The 18627-nt window shown below is 65.9% G+C and overlaps 1 protein-coding gene across 1 annotated transcript; it reads right to left on the minus strand.

Annotated features, from left to right (window-relative positions):
- Window positions 1-1605: 1605 nt before the first annotated feature.
- On the minus strand, window positions 1606-16649 carry TSPAN32 (tetraspanin 32). The gene is made up of 9 exons (XM_068555627.1): window positions 16584-16649; window positions 15773-15887; window positions 14858-14955; window positions 10973-11047; window positions 5096-5197; window positions 4502-4588; window positions 2897-2980; window positions 2523-2593; window positions 1606-1918 (listed from the first exon to the last, which is right to left on the minus strand). The coding sequence occupies exons 1-9, from the start codon at window positions 16647-16649 to the stop codon at window positions 1606-1608; spliced, it is 1011 nt and encodes a 336-aa protein (XP_068411728.1).
- Window positions 16650-18627: the final 1978 nt, after the last annotated feature.

Below are 18627 nucleotides of genomic sequence, written 5' to 3' on the forward strand. Positions count from 1 at the left end.
TGCTCTCCTGGTTTGGGCATTTTAGTAACCAACAGAGGAATGCTTTGAACAAAACAATAGTGTCCTTGAGTTGGAAGCTGGGTGGGGGGTTCCACCTGGCCCACTTGGGGCTCCTCTGCCACTGGGTTAAGAGGCCACGAAGGGGGCCACGGGGATGGCTGGGTGATCCTAGCAAGAGGAAACAAGGTGCTGCTACTGAGTGTGGGTGGGCTGAGGGGTTCCCCGCGTCTCTCCTCATCCTGCGCATCTGGTGATGAGAGTCGGTGGCAGAGGTGACCACAGGATGGAGACCTTCCTTCCCAGCTCCGTCCCCGACGAAGAGTGGCCTCACCCAGCAGGAGAAGCGCTCGGACCCATGGGAGGATGTGGACGGGGTGGAGGAGCGGGGAAGCCCGAAGGTCGGTCACAGCCTCGCGGCCACTGCGGAAAGGAGCACCGTTTACAGCTCCCGGCAAAGCCCTTTCTCCTGCGGTGTCATGTACGTTTCTACAGAATTTAACTGCTTTCCTTTTTCTTTCCACCACTTCTGTACATAAGAATTTAGCTGGTGCTTCTTTACAGTTTATTTTGTCTGATGAGAAGAACGGGACCAGGAGAGGCGCACACATCCCCGGATGCCCTGGACAGTTATCAAATGCAGAACCATTGGACTTCCGGCACATTCCTTGGGGGCAAGGCCTGTGCGCCTTCAGCTGTAGGAGAGCTATTTGCTTTATCCTGGCTGAGCACCGTTTTGGTTTTGGAGGTGTCAGTGTGGGAAGAGAGTGTGTGTGTGTGTGTGTGATTGGAAACACAAGGGCTGGACTGCAGCGGGCATTGGTCACTTTGTCCCTTTTTGGTTGCCCATCACAGAGGGCTGCTTCTTACAGAGGAGGCACCCGACTTTGTTGGTTTTGGGGGGGGCAGGGCTGAGCTCCCTCTATGGAAGTTAAAAGGGCCCCACAGTCCCTTCTTCCTTGTCAGTTACGCTGGGGCCTCCGCCTAGGCTGGGCCAGTCTGGCGTCCCACCCAGGACTTTGGTTTTGAGCCAAGAATGCAAATCGTCAGGGACAGTTCGTTAGAGAGGAATCACCAGCGGGGTAGTTGGATGGCCACGGGGAGAGGTCGTGGCAGGAGGGATTTCTCAAATGTATTCCCCGGAACCCGTGAACACAGTATCACTACAAATGTGATTTCTCTGTATGGCAGGAAGTTTACCCGGGTGGCCCTCATCTACACATGTGAGCCTTTGAAAGCAGACTGTCCTCCAGCCTTGGGGACGGTCAGAGGAATTCCCAGCAGGAGAAGAAGCCCACCTGCCGTGCTGACTTGAGGATGGAGGGGAAGGGGTCTCGGGGAGCACAGCGGCCCCGCAGACAGCGGGCAAGGAAGGGACGTCAGTCCTACAGCCGCACAGAACCGAACTCTGGCAACAGCCTGACCCAGCCTGGAGTGGGTCCTCCCCAGAGCCTGCGGGCGGAGCCAAGCCCAGCCCAGCCCACCCCTGGGTTTGACCCTGTGAGACTCAAAGCAGAGCCCAGCCAAGTTGCCCTCTGCTTCCTCTGTCCTGACTCACCTCCCAGCCTGTTCCCAGAGTCTGCAAATGACCCCTGGTCCCCCGTCTGCTTACATGGAGGCAGCTTGTCTGGTGGGGTCCCCTCCCTCCCCATCCCACCACCATGTGGAGGAAAATAGCTCATCCCCTCCTGGTAAGGAATGCGTGCGGGCCGAGGCCGGAGCGTCTCTGTTGCTCCTGTGTGTAGGCGGGTGGGTGTCCTGGAGCAGCGGGTGGGTGTCCTGGAGCAGCGGAAGGTGACCCGAGCGACTGCTTGGACCCCGACGGCCCCTGAGAGCATCTGCTTCAGACGGGTGATGAGGGGCGGGCCCCTCCTGGCAGCGTCTGTAGAAGCAGGGCTCCTGGGGCTGGCAGCCACGGGCCCTGAGGGGCAGAGGGACCGTGAGGCCGTTGGAGGATGCAGAGGGGCCAGGCGGGATGCCTGGGCAGGGAGGGCACCCGGGCGGCCAGGGCGGAGCGGCTGGGTCAGGGAGTGGAGGAGGTGGCGGGCAGGGACGCTGTGAGCGCTGAGGGGTGGTGGGTGCTGCTCGGCTGCTGGGACCGGGTCCTCCCTGCTCCTTGCTCATGGGAGGTCCTGGCCGGGGGCCCCAGAAGCACCGTCTCTCGATGTCGGTGGAGTTGGCAGCTGTGAGGCCAGGTCTCGGCCAGGATGGGGGCCGCAGGGTGGAATGCATGCTGCCCCTCCCTCAGTGGGCCCAGCCTCCCCGAAAGCACCTCCTCTGGAGAACTGGCCTGGCCCGTGGTCCAGGGGTCCCACTCGCTGGGCAGAGGCAGAGATCTTGGGAGCGGGTGGGGGGGGGGGGCGCATGCTCTCTGCCTGCCCGCCTCCAGCTGCAGGGCTGTAGGACCCCTCTGGGGAGGTGGGGAGGGCCGGGCGGGCCTACCGTGGGCTCAGGGTGTATTTGCCCAAGCGGATGGCAGGGCTGTAGGACCCCGCTGGGGAGGTGGGGAGGGCGGGCAGGCCTACCGTGGGCTCAGGGTGTATTTGCCCGAGCGGATGGCAGACCAGAGGAAGGCACTGAGCAGCGTTGCGTACACCTGGGGGGAGGTGGAGGCACCTGCACCAGCAGCTCCAGGGGAGGGGCTCATCGCCCCCCGAGGAGGTCACTGGGCTGTGCAGGGTTCCCAGCCGTCTAGGGAAGGGAATCAGGGAGGCCCTGTCACCCCGCAGGCCTGCTCCTCCCTGCTCCCTGCGCAGGGCAAGGCTTGCTGGTCCCCAAGACCCGCGATCGGACCTGGGGCTGCCCAGCCCTGCCCTTCCGTCTGAGGCGGGGGGGGGGGGGGGGGGGGGGGGGCGCACAGGCAGGTGGGGGAGGGGCAGGGGTGGGGGCGAGAGGGTACCGTGGAGGCGAGGCCGAGGCTGATCAGGGCGGAGACGACGTTCCTGTGCAACCTCAGGAAGCTCCTGATCCCCTGCAGGCAGTCCTGCGCAGAGGGCAGCACGCGTGGGCCCCTGAGCGCCCCTCCCAGCCCAGGCCAAGGCGCCTCCGCCAAGGCATGGAGCTGCAGTGCCCGCCTAGGACAAACGCTAGGGAGATGGAAAGTCAGGGTGCGGCACATCCCAGGGAAAACCGCCCCGAGCTCTGGGGATTGGTGTTGAAAACAGGCAAAAACAAGCAGGGTGGAGCCCACCTCTGCGGGGACCGTGGGGCCCCCGGGGTCCAGTGGGTGCCTTCCTCTGGGTGTCCCCTGAGCTGTCTGTGTTGGGCCCCCCCAAACCCCATCCAGGGTGGGACACAGAGCCTGGGTGAGGAGAGGACACTGGCTAACAGGGTGGGGCGTGGGGGTCCCCGGGCTGTCCTGGCTCCATCCTGAACTTCCACGGCCTCTCCAGGCCGTGGCATCCGCAGAGGCTCTCTGTCTCCAAGGAAACGGGAGGTGACGGTCTCAACTCTGAACCACTCTGATGGTGGCATTTGGTTTTGGGGAAGGACTTGGCATTTGGGGGCACGCTGGGGAAGGATGTGCAGTGGGACATGCAGGGCTTGGTTCTGAAGGCTGGGATGCCGGGAGAAAGGAGGCCGGCTTGGTGTCTGACTGTCCGTCCATCTGTCCATGAATTCCCTTGATCGGGTCTGGTCCCCCAGCGTGCTCCCACTTCCTCTTGGAAGGCAGCCCGGGGTCAGACCACCATCTAGGACAACGTCCCTGCCCTCCCGCCCCCTCCCCCAGGTGTCCCCACCCACAAGGCCTTTACAGTCTCCCCGTGGCCCCCACCACCCCAGAAGGTACAAGAAACCAGACTTTGCTCCCACTTTGTGGACGGGGACCTGAGGCCTCTCCCTGGGTGGCGTGAACAGGCCTCCCGACGCCCCCCTTCCCTGCATGCAGGGCCCTCCTCTGCCCTCACCCCTCCCAGCGCGAGAGCCCAGGGCGCTGTGCTGGCTCCGTCCCTGGCTGGGCCTCCAGCCATTCGCATCCTCCTGTCTGTTTCTTGGAGGGTGGCCAGGAGCCTCTTGCCAGAGATAGGGGTGTTTGCTTCCCGGACAGCGGGGGAGGGGAGCCGAGGAGGCGGGGTGGGGGGAGGGGGGAGGCCGCCTTCGTCCGGAAGAAGAGCGTCCCTGCCTCTGTCTCTCCGTCACTGAAGCCCTCGTGGCCAGACTTTGGCCTAGGCTGACCCTCTGGGAAACGCCCTTCTGGCCTTCAGGGGCCCTCGAACACCTGCCCCCAGCCCAACGCAGGCAGAGCTGCCCCCCCCCGCCTCCCCGCCCTTCTAGAGGCTTCCGATGGGGGGCGGTCTCAGTGCCTGACACTGTGCCTGGCCACGGGGAGCCCCCAAGCTGGGAACTGTGTGAAGGGGTGAGGGAGTGATTGGGGCCTGGAGAGGACCCGGGCCCGCGTCGGTCATGTCCCCCCAGCCCAGCGCAGCCCCCAGGGTCGAGGCGTGGGAGTGGCCCTGCTCTGGGGCTGAGCCCCCCGGGGTCTCTGCAGGCCCTTCCCCCTCACCTGTCTGGCGGCCTCCTGCCCCCGACACAGGTCAGCCTCCGAGCCCTCCGGGAGGCCGAGGGGGGGGCTCTTACCACAGCACTGAAACTGCAGGGACAGAAGAGGGAGGCGGTTCGCTCTGAGAACCCCAGGATCCCTGTCGGACAGATGGGGAAACTGAGGCACGAAGGGCACCCCCCCTCCCCCTCAGAGGCCAGGACCGGAGCTCAGGGCGAGGCGGCTGACTCTGCAGGGGGTGCCGGCTTCCGGGCAGCCTGGCCAGCAGTCACCGGGGCCCCACCGAATGCTGTGCCGTCGCCATCCTGCAATCCTTCATCACTTTTGGACAAGGGGTCTTGCATTCTGCTCTGGGCCCCGCAAATTCTGGAAGTAGCTGGCCCTTCCAGGGCAGACGGAGGACGGGAGCTCTCTGTCCCCGCCCCCTCCCCCCAAGGGGCACTGATAACCTGTGTCCTGGGACCTCCTGCTCAGCACCTGGCCCCAGCCGGCTGGCTCTGGGGGGCTACCTCTGCCCATTTTCTAGATCACAGTCTGCCTGGGGAGGCTGACCAGTCCAGGGCTGCCCAGGGAGGGGGCCTCCCCCACCATGCTCACCATGTCCTGGATGGCCACCAGCTCCTGCCGCCACATTCCCGACGAGCTCTTCACCGCCTGCTCGTACACCTGATCGTAGGCGTCCAACACGGCGTCCTCCACCTGTACCGAGAGCATCACGGGAAGGCCCCTGTGCTGGTGAAGCCCCTCCCCCGACGGAGCCCCCCGAAGGCGGGGCCTGGCCCTCGGGTGCTGAGTGATGTCCAACTGGCCCCCTCCTGCTCCTTCCACCGGGCAGAGCTCCCTGGAAGCGGAGACTGGGTCCCCTGGGTGGCCGGTCACAGGGGTCCCCACACTTCAGTTGTGGGGACCTCCCCCCAGGAATGGCCGTCAATGCCGCTCCTGCCCCTGGGGGGTCCTGCAGGATAAACCAGAGGCCCGAGCTTGGCCACCCGACCCCAGCTTTTGTCTTACAGTGGGAGGAAGCCCTGGCCGAAGCGTCCACCTGTTTCTGTTGATCTGGAAACAGGCAGTGGGGAGGGAAAGCCAACGGTGGGCCCTGGGGGGAGACGGCCAGGAGTGGCCTCGTGCCAGGAGCTCAGCTCCCCAGTGATGCTCAGGTCTTTGCCCAGAACCATCGGTAGGTTCTAAAAAGCCCAGGCAGCTACCCAGAGCCGGCCAAGGGCACCCGGGGCAGACGAGGCCCCTTGGGGGCAGACGAGGCCCCTTGGGGGCAGACGAAGGAGAAGGAGGGTAGCAACAGGGGCCCGGCCGGCTCTGCCTTCACACCTCACCCAGACTTCATTGCCTCTGCCCAGCCAAGCATCCCCTTCTGTGCCTTTGCTCGTGCTGCCCCCAGACCAAAATGCCCTCCCCTTGCCAAGTGATTTCATCAGAGACAAACTGGAATCTTGCCTCCTCCAGGAAGGCTTCTGTGACTGCACTGGGGTTGCTGGCCTCTGGCATGGGCAAGGTCTCTGAGCTCCCTTGCCCTCTGATGCCTCTTTTCCCACCTCAGAGACCCTGCGCCCTGCCTCCCTTCCCTTCCCATCCCCATGCTGTGCTGACAGCGGGGACAGGCTGACAGGCGCTCAGGGGTGCCCTGCTCTGGCCACTCACCCCCACCCTCCAGAAAGGAAGGGCGGCTTCCCCACTCCCAGCCTGGAGGACTTGGGGGCAGGTGGGCAGGGGGCGGTCTCGCCCAGTGCTGTCCAGTAGGAACCAGACCAGTTTCCACCCTGAACATCGCTCCAGGGCTCATTAACCCTCCCGGCTGAGACCTTGCCCCCAGAGTCAGCCAGCCGCTTTGTTCCCCACCCAGTGGGAGGTGGGCAGCGTCCTGGGCTGGGGGCCAGGCGCCAGGCCGGCCACCACTGCAGGAGGCCTGGCTAGGGGCCCTCTCTTGGCCTTTGTTTCCTCAAGTGACGTGGGGGTGCAGACCTGCCAGGCTGTACTGTGTCCTTGTGGGAGGGGGTCCTGGTGAGGCCTGGGGGGCCAGCAGAGCGGGCCTGGGGTCTGTGGTGCAAGAGGCCGGGACAAGGAGGCCAGCTCAGACCACCACCCCCAACGCCCACGAGGGCCCAGGGAGGCCCCGTCCCCTCTGGAGGTGTTGTTACTGAAACATGAGCGGGAGGAACAGACCCGCTGGTGGCTGAGCTGCGTGTCTCTCCCCGTGACCCCCGCAGTGGGGCGCGAGTTTCTCCTTCAGCTGAAGAAGCAGATCTGGCAAACCACGCCCCTGCCCAAGACCCCTGGGCCTGGCATCAGGGGGCCAGGCTGACTCTCCCGAGGCCTGGGTGCCTGGGTGGTGCTCTACCGTCTGCCCCCCCGCCGCCCCCGTCACCAGGTTCAGGGGCTGTGTTTCTCCAGGAGAAAACCAGGGGTGGGCTGGGAGGTCTCAGAGGCCCTTGGGCCCTGATACCTGGGTGCTCCCCGCCACGGTGCCCCGATCTTTAAGCCCCATCTTCCAGGGCTCCAGGGGGCACCCCTCAGGACGGGGGTTCCTGGGCTGCTGAATACAAACCAGGTGCCTGGGGCGTCCCCGCCAGCCCAGCTCCCCACCCTGCCATCGACCTCTGCCTCCCCATTGTCTGCTAAACCTGCGGGGGGAGTGCGGGGGGGAATAGCTGGGGAGGGGGTGGCCCGTGGGAGCTGCAGGTGGTCTGCAGACCAGGGCCTTGTGCCCCAGGGCTGGTTCTGGTGGCCGCTGGACTATGGGGGAGGGGAGTGGCCTCGAGGGGCGGGGCCCAGACCTGGGAGCCAGAGGACAGACAGCCTTCCTCTGGGGCTCCCGGCACTGCTGTACTTAATCCGTGCATGAATTATTAAGTGGAGCCGGGCAATTCATTGCCCCGCAGCCCATCTGGGGACAGAGCGCTGTGGCAGAGCGGCTCTCAGGCTCCCGCAGGAACGTAATTAATAGCCCTCATGCTCTGTATTCATAGTCCCTGCATTGCCGGCCCTCCCAGCTTCAGGGCGCCTACCAGGGCCCCGAGGGAGTGAGCGCCCGGGGTGGGGGGAGGGAGTGGCAGGGGAAGCGGGGAGGGTGCCCCCCCCCCCCGCCAGGGTCTGCGGCCTGGCTTCTGGGCCACCAGAAGTCGTGGCCGGTCCCCGTCCTCTCCTTGTCCTCAGGTTTCCCATTTGTAGGGTTGCCCTAGATGGGCCATCTTGACCCCGTGTTTCAGGATATCTTAGGGGGTCACTCATGGGAGGTGCAGGGAGAGAAATGGGGGTGAACAGATCCCCCGGAGCAAACAGCTTGGCCCTTTGTGCTTCTCTGCTCCCTGGGCCTCCAGGAGGACCTCGTGGAAGGAAGGAGCGGGGCTGGGATCTGTCTGGCCCAGGTTGGCCCTGATGCCAAGGCACCTGCCCAGGTGCCCGGGGTTGGGGGGCACAGGACGGGTGGCTCGTCCTGCCCCTGCTGCTCGGGGCCCGTGCCCTGGCCAGCGCCCAGCTCTGCACTGGCCCCAGTGATGGAGGACAGACCTGGGCTCAGGGGGTGCAGGTGGGTCCCGCTGGTTCATTCCCACCACTCAGCAGCCCCTCATCGGGGTTCCCATGCTCCTTTCACAGATGAGGAAACCGAGGCCCAGGAAGGCTAGCTGATCCCAAGGGCACCGGGTGAGAGGCTGACCCCAGGCTTTGAAGCCAGAGCTGCCCCACCCAGGCCTCCTCTGGGCCCACGTGGGCCCGGACACAGAGGAAGCCCCAACCCCGACTGGGGCCAGGCAGGACCCCGAGAGCTGGACCCTGAAGGCCAGCTGGAGCGCGGACCAGACAGGAAGATTTCTGTCGGGGATGGCGGCAGGGGTTGGGACAGGGAAGAGGCCCAGCTGGGAGCCATCCGCTTTTGCCCCCTCCCCTTCCCGGAGCGGGGACCCCAGCCAGATGATGGCCTGTGGCCCCTGCATGGCCCCTCCCCTGCAGAAGTGCAAATCCTGGGCTCAGAGCTGTAAACACACAGTGTCAGAGCAGAAAGGATGGGCTGCAGCTGCCCCCCAGGAGAGCTGCACGGGGGGCCCAGGGCACCCTGGCAGCTGTCTTGGCTGGGACCACCCACGAGGTGACCCAGACCTAGCACGGGCTTCTCGGTGGATGGGAAATGTGAGGCCAAAACACCAGCCGGGCCCAGGGCTCCCTGGTCACCGAGAGCCGAGGCTGCCTTGCCAGGCTCCGACCCCTCCAGAGCCAGAGGAAATGCCCTTTTTTCCATCTGGCATTCCATCTGGGTGACCCCAGATGATGCCAAGGTGGTGGTGAACAGTTTGGGGTGACCCTTGGGCAGGGAAGGGTAAAAAGGCATTGAGCCAGGGCGAAGAGCCCTGGATGGTGGACCCCTCCTGCCCTGCCTCTGCCAGGGTGATCTTGCCCTCCCCCCCACCCCCGTGGGCCTGAGTCCCTCCATCTGCAGACCAAGGGGATGGCCACCACGCTGGAAGGTCTGGTGACGGCTTCATCAACTCCAAGGAGCACTGGGGCGGGCAGAGGGCAGGGGGGAGAAACTAGGCCCATTACTGCAGGTAAGACCAGAGTGGGTAATCACACACCTAAAAGCACACAGCACGAGCTCGGCCTCCTACCTGGCTCCTCTCTGCATCTTGCGTGAACATCTGGGGGGGCCTGGGCAACAAGGGGGTGGGGGCAGCTGGGACTCCTGATACACAGGCAAAAAATCATTGCTGGTCACCTGCTTGCACAGGGTTTTGCCCAGAAACCGGGTATACTCCAGCTGGACCGGCTTTGGTTTCCCTGGGCTGGTCCTTACAGAGTGCGTGGGGAAACTGAGTCCCAGTGAGAGGAGAAAGGATTGATCAGGGTCTCAGAGAGTCCGGCCGGATGGGGCCTGTGGGGCTGGACTCTCCCGTCCCTCTCTGTGGCCCTGCCCGCTGGCCCCGCAGCTTCTTGGGGGGCTGCCTCGGGGTCTCGCCTGGGGCTGGGCTCTCACAGGTGAAGGCTGGGGCCTGAGTTCTGCTGCCTGGGTCGTGTCCATTGCTGCGGACGGGGGGAGGCTGCTTCCCGGCCCCTCTGCAGGCTGTGGCCTCTCAGCCGGGGAGCGGCAGGGGCCTGAGGCCTGGGGCAGATGCTGAGAAGCAGACGCGGGGTGGGGGTGGCGAGAGGGCCCTTTGGGAAGGGCGCCCCGGGGGCTGCCCTGCAGGCTCGCAGCTCAGCTGGGGAGAGAAGTCTGATCCTGTCGGGGGGGCCGTGGGCACAGGGTGCTGGAGGGCAGTGGCGTTGGCCAGCCTTGCTCTGTGCCCTGGCCTGGTACTGGCCAACTGGAGCCACCGGTGTCCCCTCCTCAGCCAACTGTGGACCCTCCTGGCCCCCACTAGTCCCCGGGCCCTACACGTGAGCCCGTCTGGGGTCGCTGCCCCTCTCTCTGAGCCTCTTGGTCACCCATTTCCTCTGCCCGGCCAGAGGGGGTCTGGCCTTGACCCCCAGCCCTGGTCTGGGAGGGGTCAGCTCTGCTCATGAACTTGGCCAGCCCCATTTCCCAGGCAGGCTCTCAGCTCCCTCTCAGGACCCAGAGTTCAGACAGAATTTCTGGAGGGCCAGGCTGCCCCAGCCCCCTGTGTCCCTTGGGAGCGGTCCCTCCCAAGCTGTGGTCCTGCCCTGCTCCCTGGGGTCAGCGCCCACCCTAGACCCGTGGCCTGCAGTCTTCGAGCCCTGCTCTCTGCGGGCCGGGGCCCTGCGTGACCGTGTTATCCCAGAGCTGGGGCCTCCCTGCCTCCCAGCCCTGAGCCGCCCCGGAGCCCAGCTGAACCAGCGGCACCCAGAGGACAGAGGGATGGATGAACGGACGAAGGAAGGAAGAAACAAAGGAGACCCCTGCTATGGGGACCCACACCCACCATTACCACGGTCACCACCGACATGCACGTCCCTGGGAAAAGCCCACAGCGAACATGGAAAGAGTAGGGTCACCTGGACAGTGCCACCTCCAGGCAGCTCGAGTCCGGGACTGCAGCGCCGCTATCGTCCTGCGGATGAGGCCTGGCCATCCCCTCCACTGTCCTGCAGCGCCCACGCCCGGACAAGCCTCTCCCTGCCTGGCCCGACCCCCGTCAGGAGAGCAGCCCCCAGTGCATCTTCTGGAACCGACCCCACTAATCAATCTCTCAGGCCAGCTGGGGGGCCTCCCTCCAACCCCCCAGGTCCCATCTTCTGGGCCCAGGGGGGCCTTAGTGAGAAGGGGGTGTCCGAGGCCTGTACCTGCTTCCCCTCCTTCTCTGGGGATCCGCTGTCCCCAGCCCAGGAGAGGACCGGCCCTCTGGTCTCTGCGTCCCCACCTCACCCCCAGGCAGAGAATGTCCCCACAGTGGTCCCTCCACACCCACCCTGTCTCCCCTGGTGACCGGCAGGTGAGAGGAAACACGGAACCGGCTTTCTCATACCTGAGGGACCCTCCCCTGCAGGATGGGGGCGGGCTGGGGCGCTCACCTGCGTGGGGTTGTGGAACCTCCAGAAGGCCACCTGCACCAGGGCGCAGAACACCAGGGCAAAGCACAGGAAGGCCTGGGGCAGAGGAGGACCGTTAGTCCGGGCGCCGTGGTGGTGGCCTGGCGGCTCCCCACTGCCCAAGGGGGAGACCTTGGGCGGCGGGCACACTGGTCCCCATCCCTTCTTCTGGCCCTTCTCGGGAGACCCCCTATTGCTGGTTTTGGCTCCCGAGGGCCTTGATGGCAGTGCCACAGCCCCTGCCCCAGGGACGCAGGCAGGCAGTACCTGGGATCAGGGAGACCCCTGCCCTCTGCGGCTGCTGCCGGGAAGGGCACTGACCCTGGGCAGGGCACTGACCCCGGAAGGGCCAGGCAGGGCCTCCCCGAGCCTGAGATCCGGATCCCGGAGAAGAAATGAACCCCTTTTAAGTCTGGGCAGGAGGGGTGGCTCAGGGGCTGCCGGCTCCCCTTGGACAGGGAGGGCCTTTTGGAGAAGGGACTGCTGGTTTGGTTTTGTTTTCTGAAACATGCCTCCCAGGGGTTCAGAGCCTGCGTTCCGGCCGAGAGCGTGGCCAGGGGGACACCCTGAGACGGGGTGACTCCTGCGGAGAAGCCCCACCCCTTCTTCCCACCCTACTCTGTCCCCGTGGCCCAGCCGGCCCCGTCCCCACCTCCTGCCACCCCCTGGGCCCCAGGGCTTTGGTGGCGCGTCTGTCTCTCACGGGGGTTCTGAAGCTGATGAACTTTACGGCCCCTCCTCCCAAAATGCACACATGCCCCCAAAGCTCTTTTGTGGGTCGTTTCAGAGGGTCATCCCAGACTAGGAACGCTGGCCCACGTGCTGCCTTGGGGACATCCCCCCACCCATAGTCTGACTTGTCACTTTGTGCCGGTGACCCTCTGATTCGGGTCTCGGGCTGAGGCTCCTTCTGGAGCCCTGGACAGTCAATCCGCCTGCTGACCACACGGCCCGGGGGTCCGGAGGCCTGGTGTCACTGCCCCACCTCAGTCACCCCGGACTGTCCGTGGCCGGGGGCAGGCTGCGGCCAGGCTCTCCCAACCTAGGGGCCGCACTCAGGGTGGCACCTGGAATGGAATGGAGGGACACCCCAGATGCAGATGGACATGTACACTGCCCGGGCTAGATGGGGTTGAAGAAGCCGTCTACACGGGGGTAGGGGGTGCCCACCAGGCTCCAGGAAAGAGTGGGTCACCCCGCCAGCGCCCAGACTCAGTGCAGGCACGGGGACCTCTGGCTCTTCTCAGGGGCGGGCGGTCCACCGGCCTTCACCCCATGTTCCCTCCTGCCTGCCCAGGGGTCTGCAAGGCCTCAGTCTCGGGACAGCCCTGAGATGCCGCCGCCTCCTCCTCCTCCCTCTCCCTCCTCCCCCCCCTTCCCCCCGGGCTGGCCGAGGGCCGCCTTCCCCATCTGGAAGCCATCGCTCAGCACTGCCTAGCAGGCTGGAGGCCCAGAGCCAGCTCAGGGGACCAGCATTTTCCAGGAACCGGCTCACTCCTCGGGAGAGCCAGCACCTCTCCCTGCCCTCCCGCCGGCCAGCCTGCCTGCACGGAGGGTCCTGGGCCCTGGCTCCCCTGGCCCTCTGCGGGGCTGAGGCGCTGGGGGCGGCCGGGCCCAATCCCCACCGATTTCTTTCTCCTGATTCTAAACAAAAACACATAAATAAATCAAAATGGCTTCCTCGGCGCTGCTGCCAGCCCTGCTCTGAGCCTGCGAGCCTCTCATTTCCTGTGTGTGAGGCTGGTCCGGGAGGAGGCTGGGGGCGGGGGCAGGAAGCGGCGGGGGAGCGTCGGGATGGGAAAGATCTCCGCTCCCTGGCCCTCCACGTGGGCTCACACACGCCAGACACGCCAGACACGCCAGACACATGCCAGACACAACACGCACACTGAGATGCACACACACGGCCGTGGCTCAGCCGGGCAGTAGGGGAGTGAGGTCTCCCAGACCCCGCGGGGCCGTGCTGGGCTTGCCATCCAGGCTGGGGGCCCAGGGCGGGAGGTTGGGGTGCAGCAGGCAGGCGGCCGTGGGGCCCGACCCAAGTAACGGGGAGGGATGCGGAACCGAGACCCTGGTGCTCCCTGCCCCCTGCCCCCGGATCAGGGTGCAGAGCTGGGGCGGTCGGGAGCTGGGGAAGGCCGCGGTGACCGGCTGCGCCAAGAACGGGCGAGCAAGGAACCTTGGGAACAGGAGCCTTTGGCATCTTCCCGCCTCGGCTCTGAGCCCAGCACCATGGCGCCCCCTGGTGGCCGATGCTGCAGCCTCGGCGCTGGCCTCTCCGGGCCGCCCTCTCCAGGACCCCTGGGTCTGGCCCCGCCAGCAGCCTTGACCTCCAGCCCTGAGCCCCTCTGGCAAGCCCCACGCCTCAGGGCTCCCCTTTGGGAGGACAGTGCACCTGCCTGGTCAGCTGCCATTGGGGCCTCCTTCCCTCCCTCCATCCCCCAGCCAGACTGCACAGGCCCGGGTCTTAGTGCGCCCACGCTGCACTGCCCTGCCCACGCTCCTGCGGGGTCCTGGTTAGGGCTCGAGCTGCCGGATGCCCCTCTACTCCCCAACCACACCCAGGGCCGGGGCCCGGCTCCAGGAGGTGACTCTGTCCCTGCCCTTGGAGATGTTTACAACCCAGAAGTCATTCCACCAACATTTGCTGACACAGGCTGGGCCGAGAGCCCCGCCAGCCCTGGGGACCCAGAAGGCTGCCCTCAGGGAGCCCAGGGTTGCCGGCCTCAGAGGCCACCCGGGGAAACATAGCCCCGGCATGAGCTCCCAGGGGTTGTCAGCCCCACAGACCACTCCCAGGGGAGGGGTGGGTTTGCAGGACAGAGGGCTGGGGGCAGGGAAGTGGGGGGCCAGAGGGACCCGTGGAGGTGCAGGGAGGCTGGACTTGGTCTCACGTGCCTCGGGGAGCCTGAGAAGGCTCTGGGGGGTGGTGTGCATCAGGTGACAGCACAGGGCACCAGCCAGGAGCCGAGGCCCCAGTTCAGGTGAGAGGAGGGGCTTGAGCCCAGAGCGGGCAGGCCCGTGGTCCCTGGGGAGACAGGGCTGGCAGGTGGGACAGCAGGACAGGCCGGTGGGGACCAAGATAGGGCCACATGGAGGAACAGGTGTGGGGGCAACAAAGGGCCAATGCTGTGGGGTGAGGTCAGAGGTTTGTGGGACCGCGAGGGGTGGGGAGACCCCACCGCTGGTCGCTGCAAAGGAGGGTGTGCCGCTCAGGAGGAGCCCGGGCTGCAGGCCGCCTCGGGGCCACTGCCCAGTCCCGACCTACAGGTGATCGACTGGGCCTGGCCTCCTGGTAAGGGGATGGAATTCACCCAAACCACGTACGCAGAGACTCCAGTGTCACAGAATCAGACCCTCCCCGGGCCTTTGAACCAGTGCCCAGGCCTGGGAGGGTCAGCTCTGCCTTTCAAGGCCCCCATGGATGATGGGGGTGAGATAGGCACCTGGTGGAGGGGGTCCTGGCTGTCCGGGTGGAGGGGCCCTGGCTGTCCCGGGTGGAGGGGTCCTGGCTGTCCCGGGTGGAGGGTCCCTGTCTGTCCCGGGTGGAGGGTCCCTGTCTGTCCCGGGTGGAGGGCTCCTGGCTGTCCCTGGTGGAGGGGTCCTGTCTGTCCCGGGTGGAGGGGCCCTGGATGTCCCGGGTGGAGGGGCCCTGCTGTCCCAGGTGGAGGGCTCCTGGCTGTCCCAGGTGGAGGGGCCCTGTCTGTCCCAGGTGGAGGGGCCCTGGCTGTCCCGGGTGGAGGGGTCCTGGCTGGCACACATCCCTGGAGCCTTAGTTTCCGTCGGGACACAGGGGAGAGGCAGGCTCCGTGGGCTCACAGCCCTGCCAGATCCCATCTGGGGGAGCTGGGGACACAGAGAACTCACCCCAGCCATGAGGCCCCCGGCCTCTCTCACAGTGGCTGCAGCACTCAGCACAGCCCCCAGGGTCAGGAGCCCGGCCAGGATGATCCCTGCGGAGACGGCTGAGAGTGGAGAGAGAGGGGTGTCAGGGTGCCCAGGGCAGGGGTCCCATGTGCACAGAGCCAAGGTCTGAAATCCAACCTGAGAGTCAACTTGGGGTGCTGGACTTTGGGGAGCTCTGAATGGGCCTTGTCTGGTCAGGCAGGGGTGTCCCTCCCACCACCCACCCGCCTCCATGCCGGCCCTGCCCCGCCCTCCTTGCTTCCTGTCTGCCCTGTCCCCCCATCCCCGGGGCTATCTCAGAACCCACATCCCTGCCCCCAGGCCCTGCTGACAGGTGGCTGTAATCTTATCAGTCCAGGCCCGGCCCCAGGCTTCCTGCTCTAGGGAGTCTGGGGTTCAGGGCTCAGGGTAAAAACATGGGGCCTGCGGCCACCAGGAGGCCTGGGGTTGGGACCACGAGCCCCAATCCCCTGAGCCTCGGCTTCCCCCACAGCCGCCCTCCTGGGCCTCCAGTACTCTCTCCGGAGGCCAAGCCCCCCGGGGGGCAGGGTAGGGGGGACAGGATGCCATCTCTGTGACGCTCAAGGCCTCATCATGGGTGAGCACCTGTTCCTGGACACAGAGGACAGGGTCCGGATACCACCCGACACGCCCACGCTGGCCCCAGGGTCCCAGGGCGGGAGACCTGGGCAGGCCCCAGGCTCTGCCCAGTGGAGCTGGGACTTCCAGGTGGCCCTTTCTGCCTCTGACCCCATTGCCTGCCCCAGCCCGGCTCCACTCGGGAGACCTCACGCCAGCCTGGGGCTCCTCCCTAGCCACCTGTGCTCCTGAAGCCCCCTCCCCGCCAGTGGCTGCCCTGCCCAGAGGCTCGCTTACCCCAGAGGTGCAAAACTTCGTAGGGGGTCCTCTTTGAGGACGCGTGGCCGATGACAGCAAAGTGGGGCCCGAGGTAGGTGAGCACTGCCGTGGTGGCCATAGCGAGGCCCAGTAGCTGGGGGTGGGGCAGAGCCAGCGTGTGGGGCAGGGCTGGGCACTGACCCGTCCCCCCTGCCAGCCTTCCTCAGCTTCCGGATCTCACAGGAGACAGGCTCGGCTGCGGGGCCTCTGGGTGTTTCTGGGGGTGGTCTCAGGGAGACCTTTGCCCCAGACGCTCCCCGACACAGACACCCCCCCCCCCCCGCACACAGATACACTCACACTCACAAGACACCCAGCACACACACCCACACTCACATCCCCCCTCCCCTGCCACACGCACACCCGCTGTCCATCTTCTCCAAGGGCCTGGAACCTTGCGTCATTCCATTTGCGGAGCAGGGAACGGACCCACCCCAGCCCTTCTCAGCCCGCCTCTCTCCCCACCGCCACGAGAGCACCTTCCAGAGCGGCAGGCCAGCCCCTGCCCCGCTCCCCCAGGGAAAGCCCCTCCGAGCCCGGTTCACCAGCCACCCGAGGCCCTCAGGCCTTCTCTAGGGCCCGTGCCGCCCGGCAGGACAGGCACTGCCCACGGGGCATCCTTCTGCTGCCAGGACTCCGCCGCCAGAACCCCAGGTGCACGTCCACCGGGGCTGCAGGGCTGGTGTGGTCGGGGCGGGGACCGCAGTTCCGGAGGTCCAGGAACGCAGCTCAGCATCCCTCCTCCCCCGCCGCCCCCCTGCCTCCTGCCCCTGCCCAGCCTGCCTGTTACCAAGACAAAGAGGCTGGTGACCAGCATCTGGCATTTGGCCACCCTGACTCGACTCCAAGGCCCCATGGAGGTCTCCTCTGCTCTCCTCTCCTCTCCTCTGCTCTCCCCTCCCCTCCTCTTCCTTCCCCTCCCCTCCCATTGTGGTTTCCAACTGGGCGGGGGCCTCAGACCGCAGCTGCCCGCCCAGGAGCTGGGTTACGTTGGTCGCCCGTCTGTCTGTTTGCCAGCACACCAGGAACTGAGCCTCTGGGGACCCCAGAAGAAGGGCAGGCGGGAAGGCGAGGGGTGGCGAGGCCAGCTTCTGCCCCCCTGCTGCCCCCGCCCCAGGCCCAAGACCCCAGGATGCTTGCAGATAGACAAGGCCTCTCCGAGGGGGTGCTCCTGGCGTGGCTGCAGAGGACCCTGGGTGGAGGTGGGCAAGTGGGAGAGGGCACATGGGCGGGGGTGACAGAGCTTCCTGTCTCTGGAGTGTGCGAGCAGAGGCTGGACCCCCCGTTAAGTCCTGCCTGGGGCCATCGTCCTTGGAGGACTTGGGGAGAGAGGGTCTGATCCGGACGTCCTTACTGAAGCATTGTCTTACGAAACATCTTTTGAAATGTTCTGTGACATCAAAAGTTTTGAAAAAGCAACTTGATTTTTGATGCCTCAGCGGCACAAATGAGTAATTTAGGGCCGAGCCATCTGGAGGGCGCGGGGGGTTGGGGGATGCTGGGGCCCTCACCGGTACTCACACCGAGGCTTTGTCAAAACCCGAATCCGTAATCAAACTAAACCACGTGAACCCGGGGATGGGGCACGGCTGCAAACTCAAATGAACGTGGGGCTGTGCTACCTGGGCCACTGGGCCCAGCATGGGCCTGGAGGGGACACACGGTGAAGGCACTCGCTGGGTCCCGCCTGGGCCAGCTGGAACCACTAGGGCCCTTGCTGCGGTCCTCCAGGGCTGGCCACTTGTGCACGGCTCACCTCTCACGCTGGAGTTTCCCCCCTTCGGTGTCTCGTAATGTGGGTCCTCTGGACACTGGGGGACCTCAGCCGGGGAGGATGAGTGCCCCAGATAGCCGTGGGCGTGGTGATGCCTTGGCCTTCTAGAAACCAGCAGAATGGGGCTCTGTGCTGGCTGTCAGCTCCGCCACCTCCTTCCTCTCCTTGCCCAGAGCAGGGGCCAGCCAGGACCCCTCATCTATCCCAGTGCCCCCCGTGTGCCCCCTGGCCCCCAGGAATCCCTGCCCTGGGTCTGCAGGGGCAGGAGGGGGTCCCCGATGTCACCACGTGTGGGTTGCTCCGGTGGAGCCCAGGTGTGGCCCAAGGGGGCGCAGCGAGAGTGGAAGTCCGGGATCCAGGGGCAGCAGGGCCGTGGGCTGGGGAGCTGGCCACCTGGACCCTCCCTCCAGCAGAGGTGAGCCACAGGCCACTATGCCTGCCTCACTTCTGGCACTGTCTTTCTCTGACTTTGGGGAAAATCTTTTGGAGCAGGGCCGGGCCTGGCTTCTTGACCTAGCCCTGTGGAGCACCTACCCTGCGCCAGGCACCTGGCACAGATGACCTCGCTGTGTTTTCCCGAAGTGGCCCCAGACCCCTCTGCGGGCAGGAAATGAGGCTTCCTTGGTGACTGGCCTTGTGGGGACTGAGCCCGGGTCAGACCCCCTAAAGACCAGGCTTCTGACCGCGGCCCCCGACCGCGGCACCCTTGCCCCGTGCCCACCGCCTGGGCAGGGAGCCTGGCCTATGTGGGGCGCCATCCACACTTGCCCCAGGGGTTCCCCTTTCCGTGGCTGAACCTCACCTTCCCACTTCGACAGCCTGTCTGCGAGAGGAAGTGGCATCTGGAGGGGAAGCCGCTGGCCCTGCCCGGCTGCCTGACCCTCAGCCACTCGCCCATCCCCTCTGGCACCCAGGGTGGCCACCCCCTCGTGAGGGCAGAGCTGTCCAAAGGGGGCCCGAAGCGGCAGCTTCTGTCCGGAGGAGCTGGGCCAGGGGACAGACCCCCACCCCGCACGGACCCTGTGCTGAGTGAGGGCCAGGCCCCGCTGTGAGCCACCTA

This window comes from Eschrichtius robustus, chromosome 11 (genome assembly GCF_028021215.1).
Source record: "Eschrichtius robustus isolate mEscRob2 chromosome 11, mEscRob2.pri, whole genome shotgun sequence".
NCBI classification, from domain to species: domain Eukaryota; kingdom Metazoa; phylum Chordata; class Mammalia; order Artiodactyla; family Eschrichtiidae; genus Eschrichtius; species Eschrichtius robustus.

Bases quoted from the DNA above. Each gene is read 5' to 3' on its own strand.
- TSPAN32 (XM_068555627.1), bottom strand. From the start codon at position 16,649: ATGGGGCCTTGGAGTCGAGTCAGGGTGGCCAAATGCCAGATGCTGGTC. The intron at 11,048-14,857 runs GTGAGTTCTCTG...CCTCTGCCCCAG, and splicing joins CCGGGGGCCTCATGGCTGGG to GCCTTCCTGTGCTTTGCCCT. The intron at 2,594-2,896 runs GTACCCTCTCGC...ACCTCCCCCCAG, and splicing joins GCCTCGGCCTCGCCTCCACG to GTGTACGCAACGCTGCTCAG.